General features: G+C 40.4%; 1 protein-coding gene across 2 annotated transcripts in view; it reads left to right on the top strand.

Moving 5' to 3' along the window:
• GABRB1 (gamma-aminobutyric acid type A receptor subunit beta1) overlaps positions 1-14692 on the top strand; it is a 146198-nt gene extending 131506 nt beyond the window's left edge. Inside the window, exons 6-9 of one of the 2 annotated variants that reach the window (XM_075708972.1) lie at positions 6286-6423; positions 6529-6681; positions 7900-8150; positions 14345-14692. In XM_075708972.1, coding sequence (XP_075565087.1) covers positions 6286-6423; positions 6529-6681; positions 7900-8150; positions 14345-14692 — 890 coding nt within the window. The remainder of the gene's footprint in view (positions 1-6285; positions 6424-6528; positions 6682-7899; positions 8151-14344) is intronic. The other variant, XM_075708973.1, reaches the window with a different exon arrangement.
• Positions 14693-14893: the final 201 nt, after the last annotated feature.

Raw genomic sequence — 14893 nt, 5'->3', positions numbered from 1 at the left:
TGACACTCATGTCACCTTGTGTAATGAGTTCTGCGGTTTATCTGTATGCTGTATTTCCCTTTATTTCTTTCAAACTAGCCACTAGACATATGATTTGTTGCTTTCTTAGTCTGGAAGCGTGAGGGATTGTGAATAATCCTGTCCTATTCAAGCTCACCATGCTAACTTAGGATCTTACAGACTTTTGTCATAACGTGCCCTCAGCACCCTTACCTCCAGGCTGAAGAATCATGACTCAGTCAGTCCATCCTTCTTCCAATGGAAGCAAGTCTATCCTTAACCTTATTTCAGTGGCCCTTCTTTGTAGCCGACTTAGTACAGCTATTTTTGAGAAAGAAAGAAAATTGCATATAATAGTCAAGATATAGCACAACATGAATTGGAAAGCATATGAAAATGCAAACAAAGGATTTTGCATTTGTTCTCCTTTCCTTTCCTAATAATGCCTTGTTGGTTTGTTGGTTTGCTTTTTCTTTTTTAATAGGTAATGAGAATTAAACTCTTACTAATGAACAGGAAAAAAAAATAAAAATACCAGTACTCTTTATAAAACCTACTGCTGCACATGAAAGCCATACTAGATAAAACACATTAATGTGTATTTCTGATTGTGCACTGCATTATATTTATTTTATGCTCAGTAGGTCCTTTGACATCACTGGCATAATCCAGTAGAAGGAGACAAATAAACCGGTAAGGCATTTTCGGTACAAGTCTGACTAGTTATCCAGAAACCTTCAATGTTTCCATCTATTGAGACTGCAGTGATACTGAGAATCCCTGCTGTGTTAGCCATTAAAGACACATTAAGCAAAACCAAACAATTCCTCTCCCAAAGGACTTTCAACCTCGTAATCAAGTCTTACTGGCAAATGAGGTTTAAAAAGTTAGAGGGGCAAAAAATTATAACAAGTAAATATGAACCAATATTAAATGTGTTTGCACAGTAACACAAGGTTGTAATTCACTCTCTGAACTAGATTAGGATGCTGCAAGAGTGACTTTATGCTGTAATAACATTTATTTTCTGCTTCTAATGAATAGGAAGTGATGTCTCCAACTGGGATGGCACAGATTGCCCCATATGTTAAATTTATTTTTATTTGAGAAACCTTCTTAAATAACTGACAATTTGTAGTACTCCAGCAATCTAATGAAGTTTTCATTTGGGTCAGTATTGCTTAGGCTAAATTCTGACTCATATCTCCAGTTACAATCTGCCATCTGCCTATAGAAAGTATTTCTCCATGAAAAAAAAAGTCACTTACAGATAAAAACACCCACTTTAACACAGGTGGCAAGGAGCCATTTCAAGCAATTCTATCAACCTTAATGTTACATTGTGACATTGTTTTCCAAAACACATCTCCAGATCTGCAGTGCCTCATTTATGTGTTGGGTTTAAGCGGAAATAGTACAACAAATTTACCACTGTATGGACCACCTCGGTGGTGTGTGCAAGAAATGCCTTATCTTCTTGTTTGAATACAGTCATAGGAATAATAACTATGTCAAACGAGAAAAAATTTACTGTAAGAATACATTCAGCAATGAAGATTAAGTTGTTAGGAAAGGGACGATCCAGTAGCGATGGAAGAAGGCTGGGTTCCAGCCTCATGTCCTTACACAAGGCCAAATGATTTGAGGCACACAGGGTGGAAATATTCTTTTGAAATGCCCTATTTAGACTCAGATCCCTATGGCAGAGACCCTGTTGCTGGGTGTTTCGGAGCTGCCTACTCTGAGGAATCAGAAGGAAAAAGAGGGTCCATTTGGACATCTCTGTGGAAGTGGTAATAATAGTAGAACTGTGACATTATTTGTTAAGTTAATGTAATACAGATCTTTATCCCAGAGGTATTTGAAATGGTAAGGGCTGCAGAGGCAAATAAAACAGCCTGGTGACATTAACATCTAATACATTGTTAACCTCAGCTATATCACGTCAGCAACATTTCTAAAATATTTTTTGTCTGTGAACTGCAGGATTTATACATAACCTATTTCTTGCCATGCTTAACTCTAGTTACTTTTTAGATCTGTGGTACTTCTGCCTAAGTGTTCTCACTTAAACTCTCAGCTGCTGGTCTAGAAGCAAAAGAAAAAAAAAAAAAAAAGGAAGCGTTGGCACATCAAGGACTATATTGTCATTTCTAGACATTATTTTCTAGGAAGCAGAAGTTGAATATCTGGTGCTGGGCAATTAAACATATTTTAATGGTTGTGAAGCTGAAAAAAGAATCTAGCAAGCAAACAAAGGCTTAAATAGATCAAGTAATTTTCATGGGAGCTTTCTTAATTTAAAAAAAAAAAATGTTAGCAATCACTTATGATTTAGGTGGAACAAAAGCACACACAGAAATCCTGGGGAATGTGTTCGATTAAGTAGACTAGGCTGCCAGGGATGTCGGCCCAGATATCAAGCCTTGCTTCCTCCAGAGGTATTGAGTAAATGCGTTTAAATCCCAACGCATCCCCTGTATGAAGCCCAGCCATTACGCGCAGTCGCTGACGTTAAGCCCATCACCATCCCGAAACCCGGCTTCCCCCTAACGCACGCTAATTGCTGTCCTGGCCAAATTCGGCAACAGGAGTAACCCCTTCGGGATGGCACGTTTCGGGCCGGGCGAGCCAGGCTGCCCCGGAGGCCGAGGCCCGACGGCGGCGGCAGCGGGCGGGGGGCGGGGGGCGGCGCGGCCCGGCCGCCGCCGCGGAGCGCGGGCGCCCCCACGTGGCCGCTAGGGCGCAGTGCGCCGCGCCGCCGGGCGGGGCTAGGAGGGGCGGGGCCAGGATGGGGCGGGGCCAGAAGGGGCGGGGCCAGACGGGGCGGGGCCAAAAGCCCCGCAGAGCCCCCTCGGAGCTGCCCGTGCGTGCCTTGAGAGTGACACTGGAGCTCAGCCACCGCTGAGAAACTGATTCTGGTTTTTTAGGGAATGGGCATAATCGAGATAGACTAGCTCCTGTTATTAAGTTATTTAAATGTTATTCATGTCACAGTCTTGTGTATTTGGGGAAATAATCCTAAATTTATCCTAATCTTAATAATCCTAATCTTAAAGCTGCAACCACTCTTGACAGCTATTATGAACATAAATGAAATATTTCAGGTTCCCCGTAGTTTTAGGTTGGAAATTAGGAAAAATTTCTTTACGGAAAGGGTGGTCAAGAATTGGAACAGGCTGCCCAGAGAAGTGGTGGAGTCACCATCCCTGGAAGTGTTCAAAAAACGGGTAGATGTGGCACTTCGGGACATGGTTTAGTCTAGTCTACCCTTGATTGGCTTAGAGTAGACTTGGTAGTGTAGGTTAATGGTTGGACTGGATGATCTTGAAGGTCTTTTCCAACCTAAACGATTCTATGATTCTATTCTATGATTCTATTTGACTTTTATGAAATTTGTGTTCAGGCATCACTGTCCACTTGTAAGTACTGTACTCTCTGTCACAAAAGCAGAGGCATCCCTTTAAAGCAGTGACATGGATATGTATACAGAGGGAAAAGGATCACATGGGGGAAAAAGCTGCTGAGGGAATACCTGAGCAGTACAGATAAGTTCAGTGAACAAATCAGTGTATTAGAGCCGGCCACTGTACAGGCTAGACCAACGTTTTCTCTCTTTGAAATAGCTTTTCTTCCATTGTAAATGTTAAAGGCATTGTCCTGGTTTCAGCTGCGTGGTGCTTAGTTGCTGGCTGGGGCTAAATCACGACAGGCATATGCTGCCAGAAATGAGGGTTTATCGTTGCCTGCTAGCCAGAAGCTAATGCTGTTCCACACTGAATGTTTCTTAATTTACATCACTGCAGCTCCTCACTTGAAGGCACTATCCACTTCAAAAAGGAGGGGTGATCTGTCCTCTGCTAACTCTCTTCAGACCTGAGATCCTTTTCAGTCTTTAAACTGCAGCCAGCTGTGTTCCTCTCAAGTTTGCTAGTTTGGAAAGCAAAAAGCAATGTCAGTGCCTGTGGAACGTGAGGGCCTCCAAGCCCTGCATCTGTGAGTCATCATCAGCCATGAAAGCAACACCTCTCACACACCTAGGACAACGTGCGAAGCACGTAATGAAGGGCATCACACAACAAAAATTGTATCACGTCAGGGAATGGGCTGCCTGGGGAGATTTTACCAATCTGTCCTGTGATATCCCAGGTGTTTGTTTGGTACCATTTTGGCTTTAATAACTAAATCTACAATAATTCAGCTTTGGGGAAGGGAATTTTATCTGCAGTAAGGTGCCTTCTTTTGTCAAGAAGGCAGAGAAGCTGCAGAGAGGCTGGCAGAGGCTGCTTAGTGAGACAGTGAATGAAGTTAAGACTTTCTGAGCACTGGAGACTGTGCCTCTCTCTGCCCTGGGTCCCAGCGTGCACCGGCCAAGGAAGCAGCAGAACTGGAGCAAAACTGGAGGGAGGGGTCTGAAAAGGGCCCCAGCTGATGATCGCAGAGAACAGAAGAATAAGGTTCACCGTTTTCTTCCAAACCCTGAAACAGAATCCAGGATTCTCACATCTAAACCCTCACCTGTGACTTCGCAGCAAGTGCCGGTGAAACTACTGGGTAGTGCTGCACCTTTCTTCTTTCTAATTCTAGCCCCTAAGGACAAAGAAATAGCTATGACTGCTCCCTCGTGTAGAGGATGCCTGTGTGGTGTCAAGTCTACAGATAATCAATACCCTTTCTGTATGAGATGACAGCTTACCATTTCCTCTATTTTTCTGCATCTTTTTAAAAAGGAAAAACATTCAAGAGAGACTTTTTTATAGTACAGATTTGCAAGGAAATGAAGTTAACACTTCCCTGACAGTCTTAGTCTTGGCCTTTTAAAAAGAGAGCCCTGTGTGACAACCCTGGGGTGGTTCATTTAAAAAAAAAAATAGCATAAGTAATGGGAAGCACAGAAGATTTAAGTAAACAGCAGCAATCCATATTGCACAGGTTAGTATGGTTTCAGGAGCAATTCAGATAGCAAACCATGGCACTGAGCAGTTCACAAATAAGGTATGTGAACACTTACCTTGTTCAGCCCATCACTGTGGGTTTGCATCAAAAGATAGCTGTTCAATAACTGCGGACTTTCCAAGCAGTCCCTTGAGCCTGTCAGCAAGTTGCGCGAGCTTCTCTGATTGTCACCAGGGAAACTATGGACCCGTTCTGTACGTGGTCAGCCTTCCAGAGATGAGGCTATTACCAGGAGCTATCATCAGAAAAGACATCTCAGGACTAATTTCCCTAGCTAGAAATTGCATTACTAGTGCGTATGAAAGGACAAGTTCTTAACTCTGTAGAGGCTTCTGATGCTATGGTTGGTTCAGCTGGCAAAACTACTGTCAAGTTTTCTAAAGCTTTGAGTTCAAACACATGTTTTAATCTAATCTGTGTTATATGATTTAAACCTGATTAAATCTAACACCTGAAGGAACAGTCTAAAAATAGATATGTTGCTCTCTGCTTTGCTAGATATATCTGGAGAAAGTAGTAAAATGCAACAAATTGGAACCCAACTATATATTAGTTCAAAAATGTCATCAATTATGAGATTTTTTTGAAACTCAGTCACTTTGGAGTTTAATTAAAATGGTTTTGAAAATGTTAACAATAATGTTGACATTCCCAGTGGTAAAATGGCAAATTAATTTTTAATTAAATGATAAGTAATCAACATCGCTGTTAAAATGAAAGAGAAGAAACGTGCCAGTTTTGAAGCCAATAGGAAATAGTTCTGTGATAACAGAAGATCAAAGATGGCATGGTCTAATTAAAATACAAAATGATGTGTGAATATCAAAGGGATACCTGCAGCTCCAACAGATATTGTCAAGTAACAGGACAGGCACCTGATTTCTTCTAGAATCATCTTTGTTTCCACTGGCTCCAAACTCTGTATTTTGTCACAGCCTGTATAGTGAATCAAATGCAAAGCTGGGAAATGAACCTGGTTTTACTGTCAGAGCTCCTCCGAGAGGGTTTAAAAGTTTCACTGATGTTATATCAGTCTGTTGGTAAACTGAGCAACTCAAGCCTGAATAAAAAAGTAGTAGTATTAGAGATAGCTAAAACTTGATCTTTAATCTTAAATTCTGTCCTTGTTTTCTGTCTTCTCCCTCTCCACACCTAGAGGCTTCCCCTGGGTACAGAGGAGGCTACATGGCTCCTGTATAACAGAAATGTGACACAGCAGAAGGCTGAATTCCTGATTAATGGCAGCTCCTTCCACTTTAACTGCAACTATTTAAGCCAAGTAATAAAACAAAAAGAAAAATCAATAATCAGATTGTGCCTCTGTTTCAGATGGATACACTACTGATGATATTGAATTTTACTGGAATGGAGGAGAGTCGGCAGTAACGGGAGTTAATAACATCGAACTCCCACAATTTTCTATTGTTGATTACAAGATGGTATCAAAGAGAGTGGAATTTACAACAGGTAAGCACTGGCTAGTTAAAAAAGCTTCTCCCTCTTCCCCAACCCAGAAATATCAGTGTCTAACTTTTGTTAGGCATTAGTCATTATATGGCTTCTTTCTTTCAGGAGCATATCCTCGATTATCACTTAGCTTCCGGCTTAAAAGAAATATTGGATACTTCATTTTGCAAACCTATATGCCTTCCACGCTGATCACAATTCTGTCATGGGTATCTTTTTGGATCAATTATGATGCCTCTGCAGCCAGAGTTGCTCTAGGTAACTTCTTTTCAAAATCACTGAACTATATAGATAATTGTTGCCTTTGAAAACAGTAGCACGAAATCCATACAGCTGATTGCAGCAGCATTAATGGTAATCTTACACACACAGCACAGGGTCTTCATTATCAGGAAGGCAGGCAGATGTCACCTTGCCTACATCTGAAGTTCTTGCTCTGCAGTCAGGTTGGGATCTTGACTGACTTCCAGTTGCCTTAATGGTCTTTGGATCAGGCCAAAAGTATCTTGCTTCCAAACTGAAGCGTAAAGGCCTAATTCAGGTATCTAAGGGTATCTACACTGTGCTGCATCAATGTTTTATTGATGTTAAAAAGCATCTTCTCAGGCCAGATGTGTGGCTGGAATGAATACACAAGGTCCTATTGGTATCAATGGAGATATACCAGCTTATATCAAATAAGCGTGTTTTACCTACATAGTTGGTTATTTCCCATACCATATTCCTTCCTACAACTTTCCATAAGAGCCAAGATCTTCTACCACCATCTATGCTTTAAGGTACATATGCTTTTCACATGCTAAAGCCAGAAAGCCATTTTGTCCCACGTCTCTGTAAATTCAACTCATTACACCTGTGCCTAGAGCTATTATCTAGATGCATTAATGACCTGTGATTAAAGCAGACTAAAAAATCATTTCATCCAGCTAAAACAAAACACACACCCCCCACCAAAAAAAAAAAAAAAAAAAAAAAAAGAAAGAATAATGCAGTGATGGATAACACAATGAGATAGAAATGCTTTACTTGCAAGCATCCCTTTAACAGGAAAAGCTGTTTTGGTACAAGCCTATATATCACTTTTTCTTCATCAAAGACCATCACCTTATCACAAAGCTTCCCTTTCTCCTTTCGATCCTCTGTTTTCTTTCAAAAGCTAGATACTTATTCCAGCTCCCCAGAGCAATGCAAGCCATCCTATAGGGTCAAGCAGGACTACTGCTGTAAATAAAGTGAGAAGCATTTCCTCACATAGAAAGAACAGTGATCAACTCGTTGCTATCCAGGTCAGCTAACACCACATTCCCTAGCAGAGTTATTGTAAAAATTAAGGCAAGATGAGCCAAGACAGCCTGGGCTTTTGAAGGCTATTTCATTCACCCTCCATTGCATAGAAAGCCAAGGAGGGTGCTATCAGCAGGCCTGCAAGGATATCTTCCTTTCCAATTAGTCAATGTCTTTTTCTTCTTTTCACAGGAATCACAACTGTGCTGACCATGACCACCATCAGCACCCACCTCAGGGAGACCTTGCCAAAGATTCCCTACGTCAAGGCAATAGATATTTACCTGATGGGATGCTTTGTGTTTGTGTTCCTGGCCTTGCTGGAATATGCCTTTGTAAACTACATATTCTTTGGCAAAGGACCCCAACGTCAAAAAAAGGCAGCAGGCAGGGCAGGACACACTACAGGCGAGAAGAGCAGACTGGAAACAAATAGAGTCCAGGTAAAAATTTCAAGCTAACTTTTCAAACATTATTTCTGCTGTGACAATGTTGATGTATATGATGATAGAGATAAATGCAGTTTGAACACATATGCAAAAGCCTTTAAGATTATCTAGAGAAATATCATATTTTAAGGAGATTACAGCAACATATGGTTTGTTCCATCTTCAGCTGAAAACAGAGTAAGAAACTATACAAAATGCAAATGAATATTCAGAACAAGCATTTCTTTGCAGCACAGAAGAAATACAAGGGGTACAAGGAAGTTAAATATTTACCACTCCAACTGTATATTTCTTTGCTATAGAAGGTGGTATAGAAGGAATGTTTATTATATAGTTCCTCTTTACACACAGAAACTTCACCAAAAATAGAAAGCAAAGACAGACACTGTTGCTTCAGTGAGTCTTGAATGAAGCCCACACCACTGAGCTTCCAGGAAGGCAAGGAGGATGCTGCTAGGTTATAACAGCTTTCACAGACATCAGGATTTTTGCCTCAGGCTAAATTCAAGCAGATCACAGCCACCCCCTCTTAAAAAAACAAGCCAGACAAACTCCAGGAAGTAATACTATGAACATTTTTGTAACAGGAAAAAGTTTAATTTAGCAGTACATCACTGAGCACTTGCAAACTTCCATAAACCCATTCTGTTTTTTCCCAGTTTTTCCAAAATAAACTCTTCCCTCAGGTGTATTTGGCCCTGACTCAGAGGAAAATACATATCTTAATGAGCCAAAGATTTTCTTCTGTTCTCTGCTTTTCTTACAATATATTAAATCCAAATATTAATGAGCTCTTACCCAGGGTATCCTATAAACTTCTGTACTGTTGTGGCCTGAGGTGATAACATCTGGACTAAACTATATTTGAGCCCCCTGTTCAGCTTGAAGAATGAGACCAACACATAAAACAGGTAAGACTTTAGCTTGATGGATGGTTGTAATTTCACATACATGTCAGGAAGTGCATTTCAGAAACTCTGTGATATTCTACTAGTTCTGGAGTTGTGTGTCGTGTATCCCAGCAGCCACACCACTACAGTTAAGCATCATTAACAGAGTCATCATGTCCTCAGTCTCAATGAACTCATGAGCCCAGTAAAAGTCCTTACCAGCATTTGCCTCCTGTCCCAATGTGTAGGAGATGCTTTATTCCAGTGGGTGCACACATTCAGTTCAGGCTTGCAGCAGTCTCCAAGGTCCCACAAAGTATTGTCCTCCACAGAGCAGAGGAGATGAGTCACCCCATTACGGATTGTTGTGCGCAGACACTGTCTATCTATTTCTGTGGAAGATAAGGAAGGGAAAAAACCCAACAAAACCCACAAACTCTGACCAGCCACCCCAACAGCTCCTGAGATAACCCAGCCTAGGGGAGAAGAAGCACAGCAAGGGATCATGATGAAGAGGGACGCAACAGTTCTTCAGAGGTCAGCCTTGGCTACATGGGCCCCAGTGCACTGAACTGAGTAAAGGATGAAAAAGTGTAAAGGATAAGAGTACAGGTAAGCTCTTCTTCCTACATATTTGGAGACTTTGTTTAACAAAAAGCCCTAACTCATGACTAAAAATGTTTGTCTAAATGTTATGCTGGCAAAGATTACGCTGAGACCAGTACTCAGACTGGGATGGAAAGTATTTACAAACACACTTGAACTTTTCAGAGCACCACATGCATATATCAGCATTTTTCTGACAGAAAATGGAAGGCATACATGTTTTGTACCGGGATTTGTAAGTGTTCACGCTTTAGACTGCAATTCATTCTGAGACTGAGAATGCTTTAAGTGAACAGACAGCTTTCTGCCTGTACAGTGCAGGTTTGTGATTCTAGATATATATATATATATCTCTACACATACACATAGACACACACACGTGAATGGATATCAATGGATTTTGTTATCCCACTGGAGATATATTGATGTGGGACCTTATGAGCATTCATTTTACTCAGCATGGAAATCCTGATGTCCAACAGCCATATTTCTGTCTTTGGCAGGAAGAATGTACATGACTGGAGCAGTGGGACACAGAAAGTTTATGTGATCTCTAGTGAAGACAGCTCCCAGCTCCTCTCCATCATGTTCTGAGATTTTTCACTGGCATTATGATGTCTGTACCAGAGCAGGGGAAAGTTTTTCTGGAGCACAAAAGAAGTTCAGCTGTGAGTATATACAGCTATGATATTTTTTTCCCTTTTATTCTTGACCCATACCACTTAACCGTATATAGGGACCTATAACCACAGAAGATATGTAACAGTGCTTCCTCTCTTTGTGCCAGGTGAAGATATTGCTCATTCCCACCTGACATACAACTCCCATGACTAAAAGAGTTCAAATTCCTTCATCAGATAACAAAAGCGTTAGACGTGAGCAACACTCAGCAAACTGACCATGATATTAACACAGTATAGAGAAGACCAGATGGATAATGAAACCATACTGCTGTTTCATATGTGGCTGTTCCTTGCTCTACAGACTGAAGAAGGTGGAAGTAAAGCTTCTCCAGTTTCACAATTTATGCCATTTTAATTTTTAATATGCAAAAAATATTAATTTGTAGTAAACAAGCTTTCTATTTCTCTGAATAAAGTGTAAAGACTGTTTATATCTCCTTGTCCATTTGTTGAAGCTAGATGTCACTGAGGAAACCACCACAGTTACGGATAAATAGGAAAAAACACCCAGCAAGAAAATGTTTAGTTAGCATGCAGCTGCTTCTGTTTCCCCAGACAATTATAATGTGCATAATCATTACACAGAAGATGTCTCTTAAGCATGAGAAAGAGGTAGGATGCAATCATGTGAGTGTGAGCCATCAAGGAGTTCATAAATGGCAACACAAGGCAGGTGATAGATGGTCTCTTGCTCCCCAGTTCTGCACAGCATCACACCTTCTTTTCAAACCACCTGCGAACCACAAAACACCTGGGAGGGAAAGCCAGAGACCAGCCACAGGCTCCGAGGAAAACATACGATTTTCCAGTACAGTGGCTGCTGGAAGGGGAAAAATGAGGGAGCGCATAACCAAACAACTAGCTCAACCTTCAAGTAAATCCACACCTGAATAAGTATATCCCTGCTGAGCAGAACTACTCTGGGCTTGATATGGCTCATCTTTCCTACCTAAGGAGGGGACTAAGGTACTCTACTCCTAAGCAGGCAGACAGCTAGTGGGCCAGAAAAATGAGTAGACAGAGCCTTGTCTCTTCCATTCCCATTTTTTGTCATGCCATCCAATGCAAATATGTCAAAGACTGTGTACAACCGTAGTACATACCTGATGTGAGGGAAGAGCCTCATCACTGAGACATGGGATAGAATGAGGTAAAGACTGCTGGCTGTTTGTGATGCACAGGCTTCCTCCAGCACAGGACCAACAGCAAGCCCCAGGTAACCTCGTATTAAGTAGGGAGAAAAGATTTTAAGACAGAAAATTTACAGCTTTTACTATGTGCATATTTGCTGTTAATTCATTCTAACATTAACATAAACAAAACTAATATCAAGTCTCTTTTGGGGATCCCTTAACAATTTGTACGTTTTCCAGATTCCTACAGGAATTTGTAGAATTCCTATGCTTCAGTAACAAAACCTCAGCTGCACAAGTTTTAAGAATGTTTTGGAATGAACTTCAATAAATTCTGAAAGGGTTTTAACAATGTGGGAAATTAACTGTTAGTCCACCTTCATGTTGCACAAGCAGAGAATTTGACCCAGGTACATAAGAAGAGGTTTTATACTCCTTTGAGCTAATTTATTCAAGATCAGTGTAAGGCCCTTTGCTCTGAATTGCAAAGACTGCAATTCAAAGACTGAATTGCTTCATGACGTATACAAATCATCCTGCCTAAAATGATTTAAATAAAACTAATTTTAAAATATAACGGGTTCATTCATAATACTTAAAGTGGGAATTCATACTCTGCTTGCCTTATAATAAACTGTCAGGGCGTATTAGTTTAAGAAACATCCCTATGAATCACTTTAGATTGTAGGCAGTTGTGAGTTGTCTTCACAAAAGAGAAGCCATAATAACTGCTTAATGATGCTCGCACTACTGTTATTACTATTATAACAGTGAAGTCAATTAGCTTAAACATTAAATTATGTAATCAAAGACAGCTCAAAGAGCTATTTTGTAAAACTGGGAAGAAAATTTTGTAAAACTTTTGAGAGTTAAAAAAAATTATCTTTTTACATGAAGAAAACTCTGAGATCACTTTTTCCACAGAAGATGTCAGAATTTAGGAGTAATGAATAGTCCCATATTTATGGCAGCCCTCTGGAGAATAGGAAACCCTAGCTTAGATCTTCCTTCTGCTTAAATTTGAAGACTTGACCTAAAAAGCATAAACTGGGTAGCCCATATCTCAAGTAAAGATTGCAAACCCCATGCCGGTTTGTGACCAGCTGGGCTCTCTAACCCAGAATATGTGAGCTTTTTCCACAAAAACAGTGGTGGGAATTGGGATGTTCCCACTGAATGCTCATTTCAGCATGTACAGAATCAGTTGCTAAACCTGACTAGAACATTTTCTCTCTGTGGTGACTTACTACTCCATTTAGCAAACTTTTTTCCCCACAGCTCTCCTGGGTGGCTTTTGTACAAATAGCCCCTTCACTTCTTTGTTTTCAGTTAGCAAGTGCTTAGTCTGGCACAGTGTAAATATGCCAGCAGTCATCACACAATGTTTGCTCCTTCTGGTGATGGGAAGGAACATCTTCCATGCTGCCAGGTAGAACCAAGGCTTTCTCTGGCTTCCAGCTTTCCTCTGCAGCAACCCCCAGAGACTGGATTTCCCCGTGTGCTCTGCTTGGAGTTTTTTCTTGAACATACTTCAAACCTGCTGTAGATTATTATACCATTTACCAGCTCTGCTATGTCTTGCTAAAAATGTAAAGCTCAGAGCATGAACAAAGCATTGCATATCACTGGTGCTTCACAAGACTAGATATTGGCAACAAGTAATTTTTTTTTTTCCTTGGTATAAAGGCATCCCCAGACAGTTATAGATTGTAATATATTTGGGGTAGGTCCAACGCCACAGTTTACAAAAACCAATTTTAATATGCAAGCCTCAAGGTGAAGTCTTTGAAGTTTCTTTTAAGAGGTGTGTGTCCTGATGTGTATTTCCCTCACATGAGCTACACTGGGTGTTGAAGTATCCAGGAATTTGAAACATCCAGGAAGTCTTTATGGAGAAGTCAGGAGTCATCCTGTAAACACCAAATAACTTTTCCTAAAAGAGGTTTTACTACAAACATGTAGAAAACTAAAGATGAGTAAAAAGGCAAACACTTTGTAGTAATGCAGCCATTCATGATTAATTACATTCATATATAAAAAAGGCAATGATATTAAAGTATTTTATAGAAATATATATTTCTATTGTTTGCGCCAGACATGTACATACTGGCTGCAGTTTCTAGCTCTTTGCTCCGGTACTTTTGAAGTTTTACAGTGCTGTGACTAACAGCACAAATAAAGTGATAAACATATTTGAAACAACTACTTCTGGTACCAACATTTAAAAATACGACTGAATGCAAGGTTTCATTGAGTAAAATGGGTTATTCTATCTGCACGTGAGCAAGTTAATGGTATGCTGTAGGGAGTAGGGATTTCCATCTCCACAATGTAGTAATTCTCCAAAATTAATTCTCATCACAAGCATAGTACAATAACTGATAAAATGCATGTGTATCTGTATGTTCATCATATGATGAACCCATTGTTACAAAACTGTTCTTGAAACTAACCTACAGCACTAAAACTGTATAAAATTGACAGAGACAGTAATATTTTTTTTTCACCTTGAGGTACATGAAAGCTTAGGGTGCCAGGTCACCAGACATTAAAACTCAATATTTCATAAAGACCATGATCTAAGCTAAAGATAAAATTAGAAAACTCTTACTTTACAGGGTATGAGATAACTAACTGAATGAAAAGGTCCCAAACCAAAGAGCTGGGTCAGAATGGAAGTTATTTAGATGCCTAACAGATAATTTCATACCAGTCAGGAAAGTGCATTTTCACTTCTGTTGAAGCTATACAAGGCACAACTGCCACTGCAGCCCCAGGACCACCTTGGCAGTAGAGCCAGAAGGTACCCATGCATCTGGGAGACACCTGGGGCTGGCTGAGGAACTTGTCTAATTCACATTCCTTCCTTGACACAGGTTGATCCCCATGGAAACATGCTGCTTAGCCCACTTGAAATACGAAATGACGTCAGCAGCTCAGATGTGTTTACGAGTCTCCGTGACCCCCGAGCCACCACATACACGTACGACAGTGCCAACCTGCAGTACAGAAGAGCCACTTCCAGCAGAGACCTCTACAGTAGGAGTGCTTTGGACAGGCACAGGCTTCATAAAAAAGGACGCTTACGAAGAAGGGCATCCCAGATCAAAGTCAAAATCCCTGATTTGACTGATGTTAACTCGATAGACAAGTGGTCCAGAATGGTCTTTCCCATCACGTTTATTCTTTTCAATGTTGTTTACTGGCTGTATTATGTCCACTAATTTATGCAATAATGTTACCATAGACTAACATAATTAGACTTGTTTCTTTCCTTCCCAATTTTGTTAACTCCAAAGAACTGCAGTAGCCATAATGTTACATGTTCAAGGTAAGATACCCAGCCATTGAATACTTCTAGATTTAAGCTTTCAAGAAAAAAATAACAAAAACCAACAAATCCAGCCTCACTACATTCAGATCAG

The sequence above is a fragment of the Pelecanus crispus genome, chromosome 4 (assembly GCF_030463565.1).
Source record: "Pelecanus crispus isolate bPelCri1 chromosome 4, bPelCri1.pri, whole genome shotgun sequence".
In the NCBI taxonomy this organism is placed as follows: Eukaryota; Metazoa; Chordata; class Aves; order Pelecaniformes; family Pelecanidae; genus Pelecanus; species Pelecanus crispus.
The sequence above is the reverse complement of the archived record's forward strand: the minus strand, read 5'-3'. Positions and strand labels throughout refer to the sequence as shown.